At 36.4% G+C, this 26,154-nt stretch overlaps 1 protein-coding gene across 1 annotated transcript in view; it reads left to right on the forward strand.

The window, feature by feature from the left end:
* LOC136033990 (protein virilizer homolog) overlaps positions 1-26,154 on the forward strand; it is a 116,130-nt gene that overhangs the window by 36,949 nt on the left and 53,027 nt on the right. The window contains exons 6-9 of the mRNA XM_065715025.1: positions 8,768-8,857; positions 15,011-15,263; positions 20,052-22,788; positions 24,518-24,864. Of these exons, the coding sequence (XP_065571097.1) occupies positions 8,768-8,857; positions 15,011-15,263; positions 20,052-22,788; positions 24,518-24,864 (3,427 nt within the window). The remainder of the gene's footprint in view (positions 1-8,767; positions 8,858-15,010; positions 15,264-20,051; positions 22,789-24,517; positions 24,865-26,154) is intronic.

The raw sequence follows: 26,154 nt of genomic DNA on the forward strand, positions 1-26,154 counted from the left end.
GTTAACTTGTAAATGTTATTTTGTACATACGACAATAGATCACTCGTACTGTAACTTTGTTCACGATCCAATTCTACACATGTCGAAACAGCAGCGATACGGTTAGGTGAAGGCATTCCCAAATCCTGAAGAGGTTTGTTTGCCATACGTACGCACAAATCTTCTATAATAACTAAAAGCCATTTATTATTTTTATAATTTTTTAGAATATTCGGAAATACTTTTTCAATCAATTCATTTTTGGACGTCACTAAACTACAGAAATCAGCAGGTAGTTGTATACGTCCTGAAATTGAGTCTATCGTATCATAAATGTCTTTTTGTTCCGACGTTAACTTGTAAATGTTATTTTGTACATACGACAATAGATCACTCGTACTGTAACTTTGTTCACGATCCAATTCTACACATGTCGAAACAGCAGCGATACGGTTAGGTGAAGGCATTCCCAAATCCTGAAGAGGTTTGTTTGCCATACGTACGCACAAATCTTCTATAATAACTAAAGTGTCGTTATAAATTTCTGATGTAAAATCAAAAGTCATTTCTGACGTCTCTAACTGTTTTCGATGGAGTATATCTTCGGACATTTTTGACTTATATTTTTCCCATAACTCTGTAGGAGCTGATGGAGAGCAAGTGTACGAATTTGACTTGGGGTTGACGTTTCGCACGCGTCATTGATGCAGTTATCCCAGTGTTGGTCATTCTCCAATAAATTCAGAGCTTGGCATGCACTACGGTAAGTGTCATGTATAGTACCGTTTACAGTTCTCAAATACTCAAAGGATGTCGGACCGGGTACATTCACCAAAAGCAGGCGTAGAAAGAAGCATTCATGTTGATTGGGGTGAACGGTGTAGAGTCTTCCTATCGTGGTATCTTTGAAGATGGTAGGTTGGCCGTAAACCCACTGGTTATCTACTTCGATGGTGGTACCGTTGCCATTGTAGGTTTTTCAGTCATTTTACAATTAGAAATTTCTCTTTCAACGGTCTTCTTACAATTAAAAATTTGTCTTTGAACGATATTCTTAAATACCTGTGTCCTGGTCGTCATTTATATTCCCTGTGTCCCGGTCGTCATTTGTGTCCCGGTATCCCAGTCTGTAATTTCTCTTTTTTCAGTTTTCTTTTTCTTCTTTATTTTTCAGCTTCACTATGAAATACATATCGCCGAACCTTTGTTTTTTTAACTAAAATCTGGTAGTCATTGATGACCTTTTCCAAGTCAAAATCCCAAACCCAATCATCATCGCTATCATTTTCAGTTTTAATATGTTTTGACTCTCGCTGTCCAGGTGGATCTTCATCTAACTGCGCGGTTTTGCGTTCTTTAGCCTCAAGCCTGTTTCCTTGCTGTTCTTTTGATTCCTCGGCACGATTTCTTTTCTGACTTTCTCTATCAGCAGCAAGTTTTTTGGCATAGACTCTTTGAGCATCTTCATCAGTCATTGTAAACTTAAACATTAATAGAATTCTACGCGAACATATGTCTTATATAACTTGAATGACGTCACCTTCAAAGCAAAAATGATGGCAACTAATTTCATGACGTCAGCCGAAACATGACGTCACCTGATCCACAGATCCACAGATCCACAGACAACTTATTTTTATATATATAGATATATATATATATATATATATATATATATATATATATAAACTAGGTGTTGGGGTGGCGCTTCGCGCCACCCCAACACCTAGTTGGTGGGGCGCTTCGCGCCCCCCAAGCCCCCCCGCGCGCGTAAGTCGTTACGCGCCATATTAGTTACGCGCCATTGTAGTTGTGTCCCTGTGTCCCACCTGTGAATATAGATAGATTTATATATGTGTTTCAAACTACGTAAAAATTGCGAATATACAACATTCTTGGCTTTCCCATTCTCTGTGCATATACAAAGCCGTATGTACTAATAATGACGTCATATGCAAACGCTCTTTTTACAAACAAACAAACATGCATACACACAACTCGTTTTTATGTAGATAGATAGATAGATAGATACAATACAAATTAACTGCGTAAAACTTGCGAATATACAACCTTCTTCGCTGTCCAATTGTCGCTGCATATAAATAGATTGTCAGGTTTACCGACCCTCTAACATGCAACGTACAATTGTCCATGGGAAAAACAATCAGTATTAAGATCTATACCACATTTTTCTAATGATTGACCTTGAGCTTTGTTAATGGTGATTGCAAATGCTAATCGAATTGGGAATTGCTTAAATTGAAAAGGCAGATCCGTTGGAATCATGGGAATGCGAGGAATAAGAACAGCCTCACCCTCAAAAGGCCCCGTCAAGATTGTGGCCTGTATTAGGTTTTCCATTGTTTTTTTACGGCAAGTCGCGTGCCATTGCAAAGCTTTGGTGGGTTGGTATTTCTTAAAAGTATTATTGGTACGCCTATTTTTAGTTGTAGCACGTGTGGTGGAAACCCTGAAGGATCTATGGATTTTAAAAATTCAGATGGATAATTAACCGCTTCATTTGGTTCCAAAACTGTGTCGACTGACTTGTAAAGGACTGTCTGGTCTCGAATCTTGGTCAAAACAATATTGTTGATTTCGTGGACGTCTATATTTTTGGGTGCGAGAATCGCTCTTTCACTTAGCCATTTATTATTTTTATAATTTTTTAGAATATTCGGAAATACTTTTTCAATCAATTCATTTTTGGACGTCACTAAATTACAGAAATCAGCAGGTAGTTGTATACGTCCTGAAATTGAGTCTACTGGGAGCTTTCCGTTTCCAATTGCCAGCAATTGATCTGAAAATGTTTGACCAGAGTCATCGTTTTGCAATCGGACACGCATATTTGTAGTTAATTTTAATATTTTTACGTGTGCCCATAAATTAGAATTTTTCAGGCAAGCATTCATTTCCTTGCTGTTCTTTTGATTCCTCGGCACGCTTTCTTTTCTGACTTTCTCTATCAGCAGCAAGTTTTTTGGCATAGACTCTTTGAGCATCTTCATCGGCTTTTGCCATTGTAAGTTCATCAGTCATTTTAAACTTAAACATTAATAGATTTCTACGTGAACATATATGTCTTAAATATCTTTAATGGCGTCACCGTCATAGCAAAAATGACGACAACTAACTTCATGACGTCAGTCGACACAGAAACATGACGTCACCTGACAGAAAGACACACAGACAGACAACTCATTTTTATATATATAGATAGATAAGTTGTCTGTGGATGTGTCTGTCAGGTGACGTCATGTTTGTGTGTTGACTGACGTCATGAAGTTGGTTGTCGTCATTTTTGTTATGACGGTGACGTCATTAAAGATATTTAAGACATGCGTTCACGTAGAAATCTATTAATGTTTAACTTTAAAATGACTGATGAACTTACAATGGCAACAGCCGATTGTAAAAAGAGCGTTTGCATATGACGTCATTATTAGTACATACGGCTTTGTATATGCACAGACAATGGGAAAGCCAAGAATGTTGTATATTCGCAATTTTTACGTAGTTTGAAACACATATATAAATCTATCTATATTCACAGATGGGACACAGGGACACAACTACAATGGCGCGTAACTAATATGGCGCGTAACGACTTACGCGCGTGGGGGGGCTTGGGGGGCGCGAAGCGCCCCACCAACTAGGTGTTGGGGTAGCGCGAAGCGCCACCCAACAGCTAGTATATATATATATATGTTTTTAACTACGTAAAACTTGCGAATATACAACATTCTTTGCTGTCCCATTGTCTGTGCATATAAAAAGATTGTCAGGTTTACCCACTCTTGAACATGCAACATATAATGGTCCATGGGAAAACAATCCATATTCAGATCTGTACCTCATGATTCTAATGATTGCCCTTGAGCTTTGTTGATGGTGATTGCTAATCGACCATTCCCGGTGTCGCCGTCGTCATTTATATATCCCCCTGTGCCCCCGGCGTCCCCGTTGTAGTTGTGTCCCTGTGTCCCGGTCGTCATTTATATTCCCTGTGTCCCGGTCGTCATTTGTGTCCCGGTGTCCCAGTCTGTGATTTCTCTTTGAGTGTCCCGGGCGTCATTTATATTCCTTGTGTCCCGGTGTCCCGGTCGTCATTTGTGTCCCGGTGTCCCGGTCTGTATATACATTCGTTTTTGAATTGGTCCTTTTTTTAGTTTTTAGTTTTTTACCTTTTTTTTAGTTTTTTTAGTTATACCTCATGATTCTAATGATTGCCCTTGAGCTTTGTTGATGGTGATTGCTAATCGAACATTCCCTGTGTCCCCGTCGTCATTTATATATCCCCCTGTGCCCCCCGGCGTCCCCGTTGTAGTTGTGTCCCTGTGTCCCGGTCGTCATTTGTATCCCGGTGTCCCGGTCTGTATATACATTCGTTTTTGAAATGGTATATGATGAAATAAATTTTTTTATTTTTCCCCTTTTTTCTTTTTAGTTTTTTTTGGTTTTTACTTTTTTTTAGTTTTTTTAGTTTTTTTTCTTTTTTCTTTTTAGTTTTTTTATCTTATTTTTTTAGTTTTTTTCTTCTTTATTTTTCATTTTTTTCCTTTTTTTCTTTTTTTTTCTTTTTTAGTTTTCTTAGTTTTTTAGCTTTTTTAGTTTTTTTATTAGTTTTTAGTTTGTTTTTTCTTTTTAGTTTTTTTGTAGTTTTTACCTTTTTTTTAGTTTTTTTAGTTTTTTTTACTTATGTCCTGGTCGTCATTTATACTCCCTGTGTCCCGGTCGTCATTTGTGTCCCGGTGCTTTGTTGATGGTGATTGCTAATCGAACATTCCTTGTGTCCCGGTCGCTTTCTCTTTGAGTGTCCCGGTCGTCATTTATATTCCCTATGTGCCGGTGTCCCGGTCGTCATTTGTGTCTCGATGTCCCGTCTGTAATTTCGTCAGCCGAAAACATGACGTCAGTCGACACACAAACATGACGTCACTCGACAGACACACACACACACACACAGACAACTTAGTTTTATATATATAGATTAACTAATATAAATATAGCCATTTAACTTTTTGGAATTTAGCTATTTAGCTGTTCAGTTATGATCTTGGCTTTCTAAAACCAAGTCTATTATCTAAGATATAATGTGGTCTATTATCTAGCTTGTTTAGCCTCAGTCTTGGTTGAACCTCTTTGAAGTAATAATTCGGAGGCTATTTTAATTTTTATTTTAGTTTCAATGATTGTGTATTTTATTGTTTTACATTTTATGTTTTTATCTGTGCATTGCTTATGACTGCCTTTGAATATAGAGCCAAAATGTTCATTTAAAGGTAAAAAAAAATACAGGAATCGAAGCAGTGCCCCTCGGACAAAGGATTCCTAACCTAGCTCGCCAACCACCTAGCTAAGACAGCTCGTTATTTTGATGGAAGTTTATATCATTTTACTATTTCTATGTAGGATGTTGATGTAGGTTTATATCATTTTACTATTTCGATGTAGGAATTTGATGTAGGTTCATATCATTTTACTATTTCGATGAAGGATTTTGATGTAGGTTTATATCAGTTTACTATTTCGATGTAGGATTTTGATATAGGTTTATACATTTTACTATTTCGATGTAGGATTTTGATGTAGGTTTATACATTTTACTATTTCGATGTAGGATTTTGATGTAGGTTTATACATTTTACTATTTCAATGTAGGATTTTAATGTAGGCTTATATCATTATTATCTTAGTTTGAACCTCTATCTTCGTATCTTAGCTCTTACTGGTACTTTACTACTGTATTGGTTAACGTAAAATATGGCAACACCATCAGCAGACTAATTTCAGGTTTTAATCTCTTTTTTTCTGTTTTGACCTACCGTTTCTTATTTTTCTATTCAATCAATGCCTGACTTAATGTAAAATAGAATGTTTTTACGTCATTGTTTTTGTTACCGAAGTTTTGTATTGATAAGGTTTTCTTTGGAAAGGCCGTTCTGTGGTAACGACGCTCTTATCCCGGGAAAACTTTTCTCAATTCTGGCTACTAAAAATTATTGAATCTGTGGTAGCACTGTGGATTGATCTCTTGGCAATATTGGACTCGGTTTTGACGCTCTTATCCCGGGAAAATTTTTCTCAATTCTCGCTACTAAAAATTATTGAATCTGTGGTAGCACTGTGGATTGATCTCTTGGCAATATTGGACTCGGTTTTGACGCTCTTATGCCGGGAAAATTTTTCTCAATTCTCGCTACTAAATATTATTGAATCTGTAGTAGCACTGTGGATTGATCTCTTGGCAATATTGGGCTCGGATTTGACGCTCCTATCCCGGGAAAATTTTTCTCACTTCTGGCTACTAAAAATTATTGAATCTGTAGTAGCACTGTGGATTGATCTCTTGGCAATATTGGACTCGGTTTGACGCTCTTATCCCGGGAAAATTTTTCTCAATTCTCGCTACTAAATATTATTGAATCTGTAGTAGCACTGTGGATTGATCTCTTGGCAATATTGGGCTCGGATTTGACGCTCCTATCCCGGGAAAATTTTTCTCACTTCTGGCTACTAAAAATTATTGAATCTGTAGTAGCACTGTGGATTGATCTCTTGGCAATATTGGGCTCGGTTTGACGCTCTTATCCCGGGAAAATTTTTCTCAATTCTCGCTACTAAATATTATTGAATCTGTAGTAGCACTGTGGATTGATCTCTTGGCAATATTGGACTCGGGTTTGACGCTCTTATCCCGGGAAAATTTTTCTCAATTCTCGCTACTAAATATTATTGAATCTGTGGTAGCACTGTGGATTGATCTCTTGGCAATATTGGACTCGGTTTTGACGCTCTTATCCCTGGAAAATTTTTCTCAATTCTGGCTACTAAAAATTATTGAATCTGTAGTAGCACTGTGGATTGATCTCTTGGCAATATTGGACTCGGTTTTGACGCTCTTATCCCGGGAAAATTTTTCTCAATTCTGGCTACTAAAAATTATTGAATCTGTGGTAGCACTGTGGATTGATCTCTTGGCAATATTGGACTCGGTTTTGACGCTCTTATCCCGGGAAAATTTTTCTCAATTCTCGCTACTAAATATTATTGAATCTGTAGTAGCACTGTGGATTGATCTCTTGGCAATATTGGGCTCGGATTTGACGCTCCTATCCCGGGAAAATTTTTCTCAATTCTGGCTACTAAAAATTATTGAATCTGTGGTAGCACTGTGGATTGATCTCTTGGCAATATTGGACTCGGATTTGACGCTCCTATCCCGGGAAAATTTTTCTCAATTCTGGTTACTAAATATTATTGAATCTGTGGTAGCACTGTGGATTGATCTCTTGGCAATATTGGACTCGGTTTTGACGCTCTTATCCCGGGAAAATTTTTCTCAATTCTGGCTACTAAAAGTTATTGAATCTGTGGTAGTACTGTGGATTAATCTCTTGGCAATATTGGGCTCGGATTTGACGCTCCTATCCCGGGAAAATTTTTCTCAATTCTGGCTACTAAATATTATTGAATCTGTGGTAGCACTGTGGATTGATCTCTTGGCAATATTGGACTCGGGTTTGACGCTCTTATCCCGGGAAAATTTTTCTCAATTCTGGCTACTAAAAATTATTGAATCTGTGGTAGTACTGTGGATTGATCTCTTGGCAATATTGGGCTCGGATTTGACGCTCCTATCGCGGGAAAATTTTTCTCAATTCTGGCTACTAAATATTATTGAATCTGTGGTAGCACTGTGGATTGATCTCTTGGCAATATTGGACTCGGGTTTGACGCTCTTATCCCGGGAAAATTTTTCTCAATTCTGGCTACTAAAAATTATTGAATCTGTGGTAGTACTGTGGATTGATCTCTTGGCAATATTGGGCTCGGATTTGACGCTCCTATCCCGGGAAAATTTTTCTTAATTCTGGCTACTAAATATTATTGAATCTGTGGTAGCACTGTGGATTGATCTCTTGGCAATATTGGACTCGGATTTGACGCTCCTATCCCGGGAAAATTTTTCTCAATTCTGGCTACTAAATATTTATTGAATCTGTGGTAGCACTGTGGATTGATCTCTTGGCAATATTGGGCTCGGGTTTGATCCAGGATTACCAACTTGCACACACTTTTTGCTTGAAATGCACTCTTTTAACCTCAGAGTGGCCGCGGAAGAGTGAAAATCACTCTTTTTGGGTGTTAGTTTTCGTTCACTTATAACGTTAGTAGTTGGCAACTTTGTCAGAAATATAATTAACCCAAGGAACATGGTTACCAACTTGCACACTTTTTGCTTAAAATGCACTCTTTTAACCTCAGAGCGGACGCTGAAGAGTGAAAATACTCTTTATGGGTGTTAGTTTTCGTTCACTTTGAACGTTAGTAGTTGGCAACTTCGTCAGAAATCAACCCAAGGAACAGGGTTACCAACTTGCACACTTTTTATTTGAAATGCCCTCTTTTGTACCTTAGAGGTGATGAGCAAGCAATGGTAGCCGTGCGCATATAAATTTTTTGACTTGCACTCCTTTTGAGCAAAAACCACCCTTTTATGTCCTTGATTTGTACTCTTTTTGGACGTCAACAGTTGGCAACCCTGGTTTGATCCCAGCTGCCGTGATGCTGGTTGAAAGATCCTACCTGTCTCAAAAAAAAGACCCGGCAACTGAAATGTAGACAATTGGTGACACCCTCTATGCCATCAACGGCTCTGAAGGTTATTTATCCTTTATCTTTGTCAGCCAGTCTGTATGCCTTGTGACCTTGTTTTTTTTTTTTTTTTTGTTTTTTTTTTTTTTTTAGTTTAACCGCTATTGATATTTTCTCCTTTTTGTAGTACCAAGATGGTGAGAACGAAGTGCCAGATTTTGGTGAAGAATTCTTCAAAACATTTACCCCGGAGTCGTTTGAGATAAAAAAGTATCAGGTATATTTTCTGACCATCATATTTCCTGCCTTAGGGGTTCTTGGATGTTTCAACCGTTCGGGAAGCTAACGAGGGGCTAGTTTAAACTGAAGAAAAGTATAATCCTTTGCTAATTGTTAAGCGAAGCGCTCTCTATCTAATGCTCATAAAGCATAAATAGTACGCAAGGTTTTCGATCAAAGCGGGTAGCACCACAGGGGAATTCCAACACTTGTCAAGTTGCTCCAATGATGTTTCCTCTGAGATGCTTTTAACTTTTCTAAGCGGGAATGCTAGAACATTTTCTGGCCTTTCCGGAACTTTAAAAAGAAAATTCTGCTTCATTTAATCAAAAACAACAAATTCGTAGTTTCTAATGATGTAAGTTCAATTAAACCTAAATATCTCTATTTCCGGCACAAAACAGAAGAATTGTTTTTTCTAAAATTTCCGGAAAATGTGTATTGTCTTTAAGATTTCTATATTTTATTCGAATCTATTGTCCAAGCTCTAGAAGCTATGGCAAAATTACCCAATCTATTATAAAAAGTTTGGCCACATAAACTAGAAAAGCTTCTAATGAATGAGGTAGGGTAAATTCAAATTATTTTGTAGATTGACAAAAGACGAGAAAACATTAAAAATATAATTAAAAGAAAACAAACAAGAAGGCGATGCGATTTTTCTACTGGCTGAATATTACCCTCATTTTTCCTGTACCACATTTATTTATATTTTTCTTTATTTCGTGAAACGTCAACAACGTATATCCAATGTGGCCCTAGAACGTACGTTAGAAATAACGTATTTAGGGGAGAACATCAAATAAAACACTTCTGCTTTCAACCACTATCTATGTAATCCAAAGTGTCAATCTGTTGGAATTTATATTGGATCTACGTGAAATTATATTCGATTTTTATTGAATAAACATCTAAACTAGTCAAGCTATGAACTTCAAATTTTTTAGATTATAATGTAAGATAATTAATTTTTATTAATTAATGCTAGGATAAAGTAAATAGAACCTAATTAATACCATGAGGATTAAGTCAAGCTACTTAAACTGACTTATACTTTTTCTAATCTTTCTTTGGTTTTAATTCTACAGCTACTATCGTCTGAGTTTTTTGACGCTGTTTCCCATTTTTATGTTATTCAGTTTCTAAATCTTCTATTTTCTTGTAGTTCTTATTTTTTCTCTTCTTGTAAACTTAATTATTTAACCTCTTTTGATTTTTGTTTTCAACAGTTATTGGCACTTTTTGTGACTAGTTCCGTTTGTTAAATCTTAAACCAATTTTGTCTTTTGTTCCCATTAATGGTAATGTTTATTAAGTTTATTTATCAATTATTTTTCATTCTCTTCTTTTTCTTTCTTTTTCTGATTTTTCGTTTTCTTTTCTTTTCTATCATCCTTTCTTTTTCTGCTTATGTTTTGGTTGAAATTAGCGAATCTTGCCTGAAATACTGCTAAATTCTAAAATTTAAATGTATTGAAATAAATTGTAAAGAAATCAAACAGTTCGTTGTAACGAACTGTAGTAAGGAGCGACCCAGCTCAATAGTAACCAAAACTCTAAAAATGAAATTTTGATACCAATACCTACGTCAAAAGAATCGCATTTTAATGCTGATTTTAGATATATAAGTTCCATCAAGTTTAGTCTTACCCATCAAAAGTTACGAGCCTGAGAAAATTTGCGTTATTTTAGATAATAGGGGAAAACGCCCCCTAGAAGTCATAGAATCTTAACGAAAATCACACCATCAGATTCAGCGTATCAGAGAACCCTACTGTAGAAGTTTCAAGCTCCTATCTACAAAAATGCGGAATTTTGTATTTTTTGCCAGAAGGCAGATCACGGATGCGTGTTTATTTGTTTTTTTGTTTGTTTTTTTCCCCAGGAGTGATCGTATCGACCCAGTTGTCCTAGTATGTTGCAAGAGGGCTCATTCTAACGGAAATGAAAAGTTCTAGTGCCCTTTTTAAGTGACCAAAAAAATTGGAGGGCACCTAGGCCCCCTCCCACGCTAATGATTTTACCAAAGTCAACGGATCAAAATTCTGAGATCGCCATTGTATTCAGCGTAGTCGAAAAACCTTATAACTATGTCTTTGGGGACGACTTACTCCCCCACAGTCCCTATGGGAGGGGCAACAAGTTACAAACTTTGACCAATGCTTACATATAGTAATGGTTATTGGGAAGTGTACAGGCGTTTTCAGGAGGATTTTTTTGGTTGGGGAGGGGTTGAGAAGAGGGGGATATGCTGGGGGAACTTTCCATCGATAATTTGTCATGGGGGAAGAAAATCTCCATGAAGGGAGCGCAGGATTTACTAGCATTATTTAAAAAAAAACAATGAAAAAATAAATATGAAAAAGTTCTTTCAGCTGGAAGTAAGGAACAGCATTAAAACTTAAAACAAACAGAAATTATTACCCATTTGAGGGGCTCACCTCCTCCTAATACCTCGCTCTTTACGCTAAAGTATTTTTAGTAGTTTCAACTATTTATTCTACGGCTTTTGTGATTCTGGGGTCATTCTTAATGAATTGGGACAAAATTTAAGCTTTAGTGTAAAGAGCGAAGATCTGACAAGGGAGCGAACCCCCTCATATATGTAATAAAAATATGAGAATACAAAAGTTCTTTACGTAAGTTAATTTATAAGTTACGTAAATCTTTTACTAATAAAAATATTCGTAAAAAATTAAAAGTTCTAGTTGCCTTTTTAATTAACCAAAAAATCGGAGGGCAACTAGGCTTCCTCCTCCGCTCTTTTTTTCTCAAAATCATTCGATCAAAATTATGAGAAAGCCTTTTAGCCAAAAAAAAAAGATGCAAATTTCGTTCTAATTATTCCTCTGCGGAGAACCAAAATCAAAACATGCATTGATTCAAAAACGTTCAGAAATTAAATAAAAAAACAAATAAAATTTGTTTTAAATAAAATTAAATAGAAATTAAATAAAATAAATAAAAGTTTTTTTAACTGAAAGTAAGGAGCGACATTAAAACTTAAAACGAACAGAAATTACTTCGTATATGAAAGAGGCTGCTTCCTCATCAACGCCCCGCTCTTTACGCTAAAATTTTTTACTGTTTTAAAAAGAAGAATTGAGAGACAGAGTCAAACTTTAGCGTAAAGAGCGGGGCGTTGATGAGGAAGCAGCCTCTTTCATATACGAAGTAATTTCTGTTTGTTTTAAGTTTTAATATCGCTCATTACTTTCAGTTAAAAAAAACTTGTTTTTTTATTTAATCTCACATGGAAGGAAGTTTGGTTGAGTCTCGCGGGGTTTTGCGTATTGGACCTTGAAAAATTTGCCCCTAGCTGAGAGCTTAAAGTGTTAAATATACAATCAGGTACAACCATGTCTTCTTTGTCGGATGAAAGGGGGAATGTGAGATATTATGTCTAAATGTTTGTTTAAAGAGTTGTGCTTCATAAAAAAAATCCGTAGATTTTTTTTCAGCAATAAAGTAGATGATGAAATAAAATTGTGAAATCAGTTGTAAATAAATTGTGAAATAAAAATGATGAAATAAAAATGAAATAAAATTGATGAAATAAATGATGTTTTATAATATGAATAAATGACGATTCTGCAGCCAATATATTATTTCTTAATTGCAAAGAACAGGAGAAAAGCAAGTCAGTTAGGGGGGGGGGGGGTAATCAGATACACAATTGCTGTAATAGGAACTCAAATTTTGGAAGCCAAATCTTTGTTTAGAAAAGTCAAGAATGACAACCCTGTTTTGTAATTTGAAATAGTTTTGTACTTGTTTGCCACTCGTGATGACTCCTCTATAGTTTTATCATGTCTGCAAAAGGATCAAGAACATGGCGATTTGTCCACATAGTTGCACTTTTTATTAGGCAACTTTTAATAACAAGTACTAAATATCACTTTTTGTCTTTTTTCAAAAAAGACAAAAATAGCCAATTCTGAAAAAATAGTCTTTTTTCTAATCTTTATATTGCTGCTGGATGTTTCAAAATGCTGGCATTTTGCGTATTTTCAGACTGAGAGCTGAAGAACATCCGGTTATCTCTTCTGGAGTTCTCTTTAGCCTCTTGTTATCTCTTGTTAGCCTCCACACTCAGGTATTGTCGAAAAGTGAAGTTTGTGATATGAATTAGTGTTGTGCTTGTTTTTCACTCGTGATGACTCCTCTATAGTTTTATCATGTCTGCGAAAGGATCAAGAACATGGTGATTTGTCCCCATAGTTGCACATTTTATTAGGCAACTTTTAATAACAAGTACTAAATATCACTTTTTGTCTTTTTTCAAAAAACTGGTGTACTTGTTTTCAACGGATAATTTTGGATTCAGTGGTTTTATTCCAAGCAAGGAAAACTTCAAGCGTTCCATCGGTGGAGAACTTGTGACAACACTGCTGTAGAGCTACTACAACTGCAGCAGTGTTGTCACATTAAACTGATTTAGTTAAATTGACTGTTTAATTAAATAGTAAAGTTTATTTGTATGTTATAATAATAATAATAATAATTTATGCCCTCTTTACATACAAAAGATGTACACAGAGGAGTAAGAAAAGAAAACTGAAAAATATAAAGATTACACTTCTAATGAAAATCAGTAGATCATAGCTGTTTTTTTCTTGCACATAACTCAAAAAACCACTCACAAAACATGACCTATAAATAATAACATAACTCATAAACATAATTCATAAAATAGCACCCATAAACACAGCGCATAAATATCTATTTTATTGCAGAAATGACGACAAAACTGTTTTCCATTAAATGAGACAATTAAGGGGAAAATTTATTCTATTTTCTCTAAATCGTCTAAGAAATCGGTCGTATTGTTGAACCATTTTAACAGTAATATCAAATATTCCGAATTATCGTATAATATACTCATTTTTGGACCATAGTGGAATTCCAAGAAAATATTTACAAAACCGGAAAACGTAAACGCGGATACGCTTTTTATCACTTTTACTCAAAAACTTCAGAAATTGAACAATGAAAAATACACGAGGTGCAAACATTGAATTATAAATTATAGCAAGTGTTTGTTTATCAAAACTACCTTTCACCCTGACTAGCAGGCCATATGTTTTTCTAAGTTTTCCCAACACAGATGATAACACCAACTCATGCGTAGCTTTAATTGACGGACCAAAAGGCAACCCATGGTAATCTCGGCCTTTTTTGTTCTTCTTCTTTTTTTTATTGTTGCTGTAATACCAATTTGTTATTATATCCAAAAAATAACAGACAGAATTAATCGGTAGCACACCAAAAGCGTCGCTTGTGAGGGTGTGCTACTAACAAAAAGATCAGAAAATAGAAGAGAAAAAATAATAAAAACATAGAACAAAAAAAATAACAACAAGTTAATCTATAATAAGTAGAAGGGTGAAATGTATGCCAAAAAAACTCACATAGATAATTCATAAACAATAAAACAGCATAATATCATGAACCCGAAGCAAAAAAAGAAAAACAATAAACAATTATTGTCAATTTTAGTTCCATCAATCTCAGTCTGTTTCGAAGGTATACTTACCAAGCAACCCCACACTCAGCTCAAATTCAAATTGAAAAATGGGTAATTCCTTGGTACTTGGGACAAGCTTATCCCATAGCTTAGCTCCTCTGTAGATAACCGAAAAAGTAGTCCTACTTGAACAAAGGCGAAAATCGTCAATATCATCACTTGTCCGATTTCCTTGACTATGAACGTTGAACCTTTCCCGAAATATTCCTGTAAAACAGTCTCGAAGGCACCCATAATAATACTTGTACATACAAATCAGCGTATAAAAATCACGTAATCCAGCTGCAGGCATTATATTAATTATACTGTACATTGACCTGACCGAGAATCCTGGCTTCCTATTCCACAAAATGATCTAATGGTATTATTCTACCATTAATAATAATATTAATATCAATATCAGAATATCAATTATGTTATTTCATGCTATCACGAGTATTCACAGAGTCAAAAACATTACACTGCATCTGCTGCATTAGGTTAAATGCAGTCAAACAAGTTCACTCATTGACTGCTGAATGAGAACTCAAGAACTCTTCTTGGGAATACTATCAAAAATGTTGTTTCAGTATTTTTAATTTTTTTTTAGTATAAATATTATTATTTCAATTTATCTCATTTTAGTTTTTGGCTGATCCAAGTGAAACCCGCTATATGACCTTACTTCGCCAGCTGCCTCATTTGAATTCGGAAGATTACCAAAAAATTAAAGCGAATGGAGAAAAATTACAGGAAATCCTTTTAGAGTTAAGTTCTAGCAATGGCATCGGTGAGAAATTTGTCAACGCTGTCGAAGAAGTTGCACGGCTTCTCCCTGATGCATTAGTTTGCCTTGAATCTGAGGCATCAAACCAAGGAGGAAACATGACTTCTGAAAGTAAATATATTTTTTGCAAGTAATATATATACATATATATATATATATATATATATATATATATATATATATATATATATATATATATATATATATATATATATATATATATATATATATATATTTGTTACCTAACACCACCAGTCACGTGTCACTGCGCCATTCCGTGCGACTACTTATGGTGCTAGGGTATGGTGTCGCGGTACCACGGGTTCTACGAGTTCTTCATGTGCCCTCAATAATTTCTCTACAAATATCTTTTTGGATGGGAGCGGGTTCTCTAGTACTCTCTCCTTAGCCCTACACTGCCAATACCCTCTCCTTAACCCTACCAGAGTTGGGGGGGGGAATATATACAGTTGTAGAAAAGATTATTCACTTTTATTCATCATTATCAAATTCAACAGCTTGCTAAACTCTATAGACTGGAACTAACTTAAAAAGTGTATACATATAAAAGAGGTAAAGTCACCACTTTCACCATCACTTGACGCGGTGGGTCAATAAAAGGTATGAGGACTAAAAATTGAACTTGCTTTACGCCTAAATTATGTTTCAATGGCAAGATTAAAAATAATTAAAAATGGAACGAATCATATTACAAATGTTTTGTTTCGAACCTTCTTCCAACATTGAAAATAAACATAATAGTTAGATTAGAATTAAATTTTGAAGTGATGAACTTTCAGCAATTAATATTCATTGCTGAATATATTAATTAATTTTAGTTCGTAATATTAATTAATTTTAATTTTAAACTAGTATTAACTAATAAATTAATCAATATATATCAAATGTTACTAATCTGTAATATTTGCACATTGATATATTCATTAACTACAATTAATTTTTAAAAATTTTCTGAAAAAGAAATTCTTTCAAAGAAAAGTAAAGGCCATATTAAACTTATGATCAGCAGATACAAATACCTGTTAAAATTCAAACTTGAAACGACAAGAAATTACTATTAAAGAATAAATGAAACTTAAAACGAATAGAAATTAAATAAAACAATTATAGCAAAAAAACGTACAACAAGTACTAATCTATATTAATAAATTATAAGAACTACTATTAAAGAATAAATGAAACCCAAGACGAACAGAAATTAAATAAACAATCATAGCAAACCATCATTATAATAAGTACTAATATAAATGAATAGATAAATCTTGAAACGAGTGAAACTCAAATTTATATGCAAATCAAGCTTGAAACAAAGAAAAATCACTACAAACAAGAGTTCAGTCAAGAGTCAAAATAATTTTCTTTTCAACATCAAACTTTCATCAAAGTGTTAAAACTAGTATCAAATTGCCAATGTATCAAAGTAAGGAAAGCATCTACGTAAACAAGGTATCAAGGTAAACAAAGTATCCAAACGATTCATAGGCATTTCCCTAGGGCTAGGGGGGAGAATTCAGACGTGGAAACATATATATTTAGCCTTTGAACTATTTTAAACAAAATGGCTATCTCAAAATTTTGACCGGATGCCCTTTGGGAAAGTGGGGAGTGGGCTAATTGCTCATTGATCACTTTTAACTCTTAAAAATAAAAAGTTTCGATTTCCGATCAAATAAGCCCCCCTCCCTCCAAAGTTAATATGACCACCCCTTCCACAAAGAATGTATATTCTAATAATGGGCAACTTACATAAGTTAAAATCCTTTCCCCGGGGGAATGGAGGATTTTTCAGTCCCTAAGTTATAGCAATTTGAATTTATGATTATTTTGAACAAAATGGCTATTTCAAATTTTTATAGGGTGTATTTGAGGGGAAAAGGCACAGGGGGGGGGGAACTTGTTACTGTTTGATCATTTTTGATTCTTAAAAAGGGCAAAATAAATTTCCATTTCCGATCGAATGAACTTCCTCCAAAGCTTATATGACCACGCCTTCCATAGAAACTTTATATATTAACGATGGGCTGCTAGTATAACTTACAGACCTTTCCCCCAGGGCTGGTGGAATGGGCTACCCATAACCATAGCTGTTTGACATCTGGACGGTTTTGAACGACATGGTGACTCAAAATTTTGATCGAAAGCATTAAGACGTGGGAGGGCTGCCTACTGTCTGATTACACTTGACTTTTAAAAATGGAGCTAGATCTTTCAATATAAATCGAATGTGGTTTTCCCGAAGTCTATACGATTACCCCTTCGTTAAAAACCTTGCATATGAGCAATGGGCAGCTTGCGTAACTTAAAGCCCTTGCCCTTGGGGCAGTTGGAGGTTTTCTCAACCCATGCGGAATAATTGTTTTAATTACTTCACCTCTTGACTGTATCAGACATAAAGGTCATCTCAAACTTTTGACTGGATGCGTTTGGGAAGAAAAGGCGTGGAAGAGGGGGGGATGAATACCCTCCGATCACGGTTGACTCTTAAAAAGGGGACTAGAGATCAATATTTCCAACTGACTGAACACCCTCCGAAGTTTATAAGATCACCCCTTGCATATGAAGTGCTTCTAGGGAAAAAATTGGAGCCTTATAGCCTTGGGGTTGGTGACGGGATGCTAGTTGCCATCGGATCACTTTTGACTCTTTAAAAGGGAACTAGAACTTTCAATTTCTAATAATTTGAGTCCCTCCCGAAGATTATACGGCCAACTTTTCTGTAAAATCTTTATATTCCCCTGGGGCATAAGCTACAACCCTTCCCCCAGGTTTTAGAGGGGGGACATTCTGGACCCCGATGTTTGTCATCTGATCGTTGGAATATTTCAAAGAAAATGGCTATCTCAAAATTTCGATCAGATGCATTTGGGGATAAGAGGGTGGGGGAGGAGGGTATATGCCCTCCGATCACTTTTGATGACTATAAAAAAAAGTAAATAGGAATTTCATTTTCAAATCAAATGAACCACCGCTGATGTTTATACGACCACCCATTGAAAAAATCTTTTCTGAGCCCGTGGCATAACTTACAGCACTTCCTCCGGGATCTGGAGGGGGGCTATTTTGACCCCTGAGTTTTTGCTATTTGATTTTTAAACTATTTTGAACAAAATTGAAATCATAAAATTTTGATCAGATGTAGTTGGGTAAAAAGGGGCCTTGGGGGGTGGCTGCCTTCCGATCAATTGTTACTCTTAAAAATCAGCACTAGAAATTCTGGTTTACAATCGAATGAGCCTCCTCCGAAATTTATACTAGCATCCCTTACATAAAAACCTTACAATCCCCCGGGGTATGATTTACAACACTCTCCCCCAGGTTTTGTTTGGCTGTGTTTTCTCTGGAGTCCTTGCTATATCAACTTTGGTGTATTTTGAACAAAATGGCTATATAAAAAATTCAGTCGATCGCATTTTGAGAAAAAAGGGTTGGCTGGGAGGCGGCTAGCTACAATCGGATCACTTTTGACTCTTAAAGAAGGGAATTAGTAGTTTCAGTTTCTATTCATTTGGATCGCCTCCGAGGTATATACGACTACTTCTTCCATAAAAACTCTATATGCCCCTAGGGCATAAGTTACAACCCCTCTCCCGGGCTCTAGGGGGGATGTTGACTCCGAGGTTTTTGTTTGATCGTTGGGCTATTACAAACAAACTGGCAATCTCAAAATTTTGATCGGATGCATTTACGGAAAAGAGCGTGTGTCTAGGGGGGGGGGGATAGTTACCCTTCGATCCTTTTGACTAATAAAAAGGTAACTAGAACTTTCGATTTCCGATCAAATGAGCCACCTCTGAAGTTTATACGACCTCCCCTTACATAAAAGCTTATATGCCCTCGTGACATAACTTAAAACACTTGCCCCGGGACTCTGAGGGTTTGTGTCGACTCCGGAGTTTTTATTATCTGATTTTCGAACTATTTTTCACAAAAAGGCCATCTCAAAATTTGTCGGATGGGTTTGGAGAAAAAGAGCCTGGTGGGCTAGTTGCCCTTCGGTTTCTTTTCACTCTTTAAAAGTGAACCAGAACTTTCAATTTCTAACCCAATCAGCTCTCTCTAATGTTTATCCGAGCATCCCTTCTATAAGAACCATTTATGCCCACAGTGCATAGATTATGACGCCTGACCCTGGGTTCTGGGGGGTCGTATCGACCCTGGAGGTTTTATTATCAGATATTTTGACTATTTTCAACAAAATGGCTACCTCAAAGTCTTTATCGGATGGGTTTGTGGAAAAAAGGACGTTCGGAGGCTAGTTGCCCTCTGATCTCTTTTGTCTCAGAAAAAGTGAACTAGAACTTTTACTTTTCAATTAAATGAGCCCTCTCTGAAGTTTATACGAGCATCCCTTCTATAAGAACTATTTATGCCCCCAGGATATAACTTACAATGGCCGTCCAGGGCCCTGGTGGGTTGTGTCGATCTCGTAGTTTTTGTTATATGACCTTTGAGCTATTTTTAATAAAATGGCTATCTCGAATGTATTTGGGGAAAGAAGGGCGTGAAGGGGGGGGGGCTAATTGCACTCCGATCACTTTTGACTCTTTAAAAATGGCACTAGAAACTTCCAATTTTCTATGAAATGAGCCCCCTCTGAAGTTTCTACGACGACCCCTTCCATATGAAGTGCTTCTAGGAGAAGAAATAAATAAATAGTAAAACACTGGAGCCGTATGGCCTTTACTATAGGCAACGCTATAACGCCTCTGATTAATGAAACGATTATTGCTATTAATATTACTAGTAACAATATTGATATTGACTTAAAATTACTGTTATTAAATTGGGCGATAATTAATAACCATTATTTTTTATTCTGTGTTTTAACACTGAACTCACTCAAACTAGATTTCAGACTAATCTCTTGTTTTCTTTTAGATGCCGAACGGACACTCTTTCATTGGCTCAATTGGTCGCTGGATTTCAGTAAAGCCATGGAAGAGCCACAACCAATCCTTAAGGTTCGACACATTAAGGCTGGCCTCAAGCTTGCTCGTATTATGACAAGCTGTTCGGAACGACTCCAACAAAAAGTGCTTAAAGGCAATCTGTTTGGAAAACTACTTAGCATTTTTAGTTCAGAATATATGGCTATTTCATTGAAGCTAGCATGTTTGCAAGCCATAGACTGTGCCATATCGGCTACTTACGGCCTTGAATACTTTTTGAAGAGTCCACATCATGAAGAACTACATCTGCTACTTTTAGAAAAACAGTCGTCGCGAGTTAAAGCAGCCATTGCTCAAATTTTGATGAAGATTAGCTTCTTTGAAGCAGTGAGTTGCTTACGTCGTCATGTTCTTGAAGTGATACCGTTTGTGTCTGGCGTTGATAAGAATAAGCTAGAAGAGATTATTCTATGTCTTGGCGAGATTGTGAAGGTGTTGTCCAACCCTAAAGTTTTTGTCGGGCAGCATATGCGTTTTTTGCCAGCTCAAGTTCAGATCGACATCCCGGAAACTGATGATAATTGGAGTGGATTGTATTCTATACTGAAAACTCACAAGTTCTTGCACTCAATACTCATACTGCTTGTTCATCCAGGATTGGCTTTTGATGGGAAGTTGAGCAGTCTTGTTGAAACAGTATTGGAAATGCTTATTGACACTGATATTGGTTTGAGGTTTTTAGGTAGTGATCCAGAAGTGAGCACTCTTATATTGAAACAACTTCTAAGAGTTTATGATCAAGTAAAAAGTGAGGAGTATGGCCAGGATGATCCTCAAGTAGATATGTCAACGTCTTTAAAGTTAGGAAATATGATGGCATATCGACTTTATGTGCTACAATCTCTTGACGTCATCTTCACCCTGCAAAAAACGTTTTCCTCAGATATGGACAACATCAATTTAGTTTCAGCGATTCAGAATATTCAAAATTTATTTTTTACGCCACTGGGTAAACTTGCAGCAATCAGTGTATTAAGTATGAATGATAATATTAAGCCTATTCTTAACTTTGCACGTGTTAGTGAAGAAATAGAAGAAGAGAATCTCTTAAAGAATCTGGCTACGAGAGGTTATGCCATTAGTTTAACGGAAATAGTGACAAAGTATTCACAGAGTATCGAATTTTATAAGAATCATACTGAAGCGATTATAGAAATTGCCAAAAGAGATGAATCGGGAAGACTAAGCTCTCTTATTCCATGGCTTGAACTTCCAATGAAAAAAGAATTGTTAAGTACTAACGGGTTGCGTGAGTTAATCTCTGTTGTTAAGAGTAACGAGATCGATTGCATAAATCATCCTGTTAAACTCATAATGGCAGTTAAAATTGTTGCAAGTCTTGTGCTTCCATCTAAGCCAACATCCAGTGGAGATTATACTGAGTTGAAACACTCATATTCTGCAGTTCAATTGTATTCTGCAGATACTTTAACGTCGTTCTTTACCATACTAGCAAAATGGGTTGAATACTATAATCAACCCAGTTGGCATACCCCTACTTTATCTGGAACCCAAGGAGTATACCTAGTATCAGTTGCATATCCTATACTTCAGATGCTTCATTCAATATTGAGAGATGTTATTCGGTGTCGTAATACGGAGTTCCAAGATTTAACCCACGTGTCTTTGTTATTAAGTGTCTATGAGCTCCTAGGTGCTGTTCCTTCATCTTGTTTTATGCAACAGTCAGCTCAGCAGGGTTGCAATGTCATTATTCAGATTCTTTTAGCGTATACCACGCCAATTATTGAAATCGACGCTGATAGTGCTGAAGATTTGCTTGTGAAAAGCTTATGGACAAAAATGATTCGAGAAATCTTTAAATTTGTGCAGAACGGTATGCCGTCTAATTGTATCACTGGTTTGCAGGTTTTAAGTGAACTCCTTCCTCTTCCACTACCAATAACTGCAAGTCCCGAAGAAATTACTGAAGAATTTAATATTGAACAAGTCAATGCAAGGAAACTATGGGCTGCACACCTGCACAGTCTTGTGCCACAATTTACAGATATTCTTGAAACACTAACTTGTACTGTTTATAACCCCCTGCAGTATTTGTTAAGACGTACTGCTGTGCAGTTTGCTGATTTGACGCCCTCGACTGCTTTAGCCGTTTTAAAGACGTTGCTTGACTCTTTGATTCGGCAAGTAGATGCTTGTACTAAAGAAGAGGGGGCAGTCCGGATTTCTAATTCCTTCATTACTGATGAAGAACCAAACCTGTCTTCATTGCTATCCTCAGATCTGTCCAAAATCTTACCAAAAATCCCAGTGTTAAGTATTCTCAGCTATGTGACCTCCTTCCCTTGTGGGAAATCCGCCTTTCTGCATTTAATTCAGGCCCAAAAAGATGATAAATACGAAGGAATACTTGAACTATGCTTGGCACTACTTTCAAATATCCCAAGAAAACATATACAAATGCATGAAAACCTTCTGATGATCCTCCAGTTTCTTGCTGATGCAGAGATATGCATGACCCCAGTTCTTGGTGATGAGACTGGCCTTGGAAATGCATTACCTAATAGAGACAGTCTTGTAGTAATTGTGAATGGCCTTCTTGACTACATAGAAAAGTGTGATGGACAATTTCAGATGATACCATCAGCATTCAGAATAATTAGTTATTTATGTGAAAGGAACCAGACATTCAGTTTAATTGTGAGGTTAGTCATTTCTATTAAGGTTCACGAAGGAGGAGTTGGGGTCAGGACTTGAACCTATCTTCCTAAAGCGACTTCCCTAAGCATAGCTATATTTGTATATATAGGACTACTAAGTGATCATAAGGAGGGTTTAGATGGGTCACCCTCCCCACGATGAGAAACAAAAACTGAAATCTTGTATAATAAACATAATGATATCAGACAACTTATAAAAGCATTTTCTGGCCATGAACCACTTTCAAAGTGTAATTCTGACTATCCGCCAAGCCTCAGGGGCTTATTTGGAGAATCCTAATTTTTGTATTGAGTATGTCAGTGAAGTTACCAACTGGACTTATTCCTTCTGTTGTGCTTTCTATGAATTATTCGGTTCGAATAAGGGGGGGGGGCTGGATTAGATAGCCTTGCTACCATATTTGTCATTGGAGGCAATGGGCAGTTATGGCCTAAGCTTTAGCCCATTTGGCGAGTCTGCCCGTAATAATAAAAATAATATTTTTTTATAGCTGGTTTGGAAATTATTTGCTAATTACATAATTCTCACGTCTATGTTCTCACATCTTTTACTGTATTCTGTCAACTTTAAAATGCGAGGAGCTCGAGTCCTTTATATATTTTGAAAGACTGTTAAAACAGGGTCCTCGTTTGAAACGAGAATCCTGTTTTAACCGAATAATCGAATGCAACTTAAAACGAACACAAACGGAAGTAGGACTAACGCCCCTATGTAGGATCAAACCCAAAATTGTTAAGACTCGTAGGAAGAAATATACTAAATATTTAACAACAAGTCTACTTTCATTAGTTCTTTTCAATAATCTTGGTTATAATGGTCATTTTTTTTGGTTAATTGAAAAGGACATTTTCAATAACACTTATTATCTTTCATGAAATGCAAATAACGTTATGGCCGTTTAGAAGTCTTGAGAGGGAGGAAAGGGGAACTATCAAATAAAGGATAAAGATCCTACAGAGCCATTGCTGGCGAATAGGGCGTTGTTACGACATTTCAGCTGGGTCTTTTTTAAAGGGACAAATAGCAGGCAGGTCCCCCAGTTTTCCCGATGCGGGGACCATGACCTTGGTGAATGGAAAACGTGTATACGTTTATCCTGCTCTTCTTCTAGATTCTCTTTACTCGTAAGCCACTTTATGCATCCAGGATTAAACACAATGTAGACTGTAGACACATCAATACATTTTAACCTGTGGTAGCACACATATCTCTGCTTGACAATATGGTGCACAGGGTCGGCGCTCGCTGTCGTTTGGTAACAGGCTTTGCTCCTTGTTCCTGCAGAAAAAATCCGGCAGCTCAAACGTCGATTCGACGCCGTAGGCCCCAACAATGCCTGTGGGTGAACTTGTTTTTTTATCCAATAGATTTTATCTTCTATTTTATTTTGAACCTATTATATCCCTGTTGTTTCTGTCTGTTTATGTAAATTTGAATTTCAATATCTTACCTTTCTCTCTTACTTCTCATGACTAACCTTGTCAATCATGTACATCTTTCTCCTTTCCTTTTTTTTTGATGCATCATCAGCATGCTCTCTCTCTCTCTCGCTCGCTCTCTCTCTCTCTCTCTCTCTCTCTCTCTCTCTCTCTCTCTCTCTCTCTCTCTCTCTCTCTCTCTCTCTCTCTCTCTCTCTCTCTCTCTCTCTCTCTCTCTCTCTCTCTCTCTTTCTTTCTCTTCCTCTCACTTAGTCATCTTTTTATTCTACTTTAGATTGCTTCGAGAACGACCAACCGTTCTTCCCAATTTTGTTCGGCTTCTTGATGCCAATCTATCTCAAGATGTAAGCGATACTATACAGTCCCTGGCTGTTTTCGTTGAGCTTCTTCGTCTGTTTTATCGACCAACAGTCCACACGGATCCTGAAATGATCCCTTCTCGAAATTTTTTTCTTCCTGTTTGGGAAGTAGCAGACCTTTGTGGAGGACTTCTACCAGGGTCTTCACTTATTGATCTATACACTAAGCTATCTAATTTGGGCGACGATTTGGCTCCTTTGAAAATTCTTTTGAAACAATTGCTGGAAGATCTGCAAAAACCTAGAGGGAGTGACCAACTTGGTAAGTATTTAGTTTTCTTTCCTTGCTTTGACACAGAAACTTTTCCTTATCCTTAAAATTACAGTTATATCAATATAAGTAAGTACTTTTCTAATTTTATATATTCTTTTTTCTTTCTTTATATATTTATATTATTTTCTTTCTTTATATATTTATATTATTTTCTTTCTTTATATATGCACAACTTGATTACACAAATTAGACTAGTAAAAAAAAAAGTACCTGTGTCTGAATTATTTTCTACTGTTTTCTATCTTTATCTACGGCTTAAAGTTTAAAAGACATAAAATTAGTGTAATATATACATATACAGAATAAATAATAAATATACAAAATAAATAATAAAAAAAGGTTTTATATATAATACAAATATATTATTAAATATGACCAATAAATGAAATGAAAAATTTTACTTTTTGTCCATGTTTACTAAACGATATCAAGGAGGCACACTCGTGCCTTTTTAAAGAGGCGAACCACGACAATGTTAAGCGATCTATGGTTCCAGTGGTCGCAGAGGGATGCATTTCGTAGCCCGAGCTCTAACTAAGAAACCTGCCAAATTTCATCCCCCTCCGACTTTTCCTTCATGGGGAAAATCTGGCCGAAAGTTTCGACCCACCAACCCCAATCCCCTTTAACGTTGTCCGATCGGGCTGAAATTCACAAGTTAAGGTCCCCTAGGGCCCAGGAGCTTATCCGCGAAAATTCAGCTCGATCCGATGACTCCTTCCCTGTTTTCAGAACCACCCATAGCCACTTAATGTTCATGTTCTTTTTTTTGCGCCACGCCTACAGGTCACAGCTGACATCGGATCTGGGCGTACGAAGACTCATTCGACACGGAATTCTCCGAGTAATTTTCCTGGAAAGTTTCGTCTGAAAATCTTAACCCCCCGATTTTCTAGCTTAGAAAAACCCATTTCCCCATAGAGCCCATGTTAATTTTTGAAATTCTTAAAGTTATATTTATACACATGCATGTGTATATTTATACACATGCAGGTATTTCGACTTCAAACATGCCCGGTTAGCTCAGTCGGTAGAGCGTGGGACTTTTAATCCTAAGGTCAAGGGTTCAAGTCCCTTGTCGGGCGGTTTTTTTTTCACAAAATATGAAAAAACTTCGTTTTCTAAAAGAGTTAAAGAGGCTGCGTCCCAAGTCGAACCTTAAAACGTACAGGAATTAGGAGAGGCAGTCCTAATTCCTGCACGAGGAGTACAGGAATCATTAAATTACATCCACCATGGATTGTAGAAAAACGTACAGAAATAATATGAAAAAACTTC

The sequence above is a fragment of the Artemia franciscana genome, chromosome 12, assembly GCF_032884065.1.
Source record: "Artemia franciscana chromosome 12, ASM3288406v1, whole genome shotgun sequence".
In the NCBI taxonomy this organism is placed as follows: Eukaryota; Metazoa; Arthropoda; class Branchiopoda; order Anostraca; family Artemiidae; genus Artemia; species Artemia franciscana.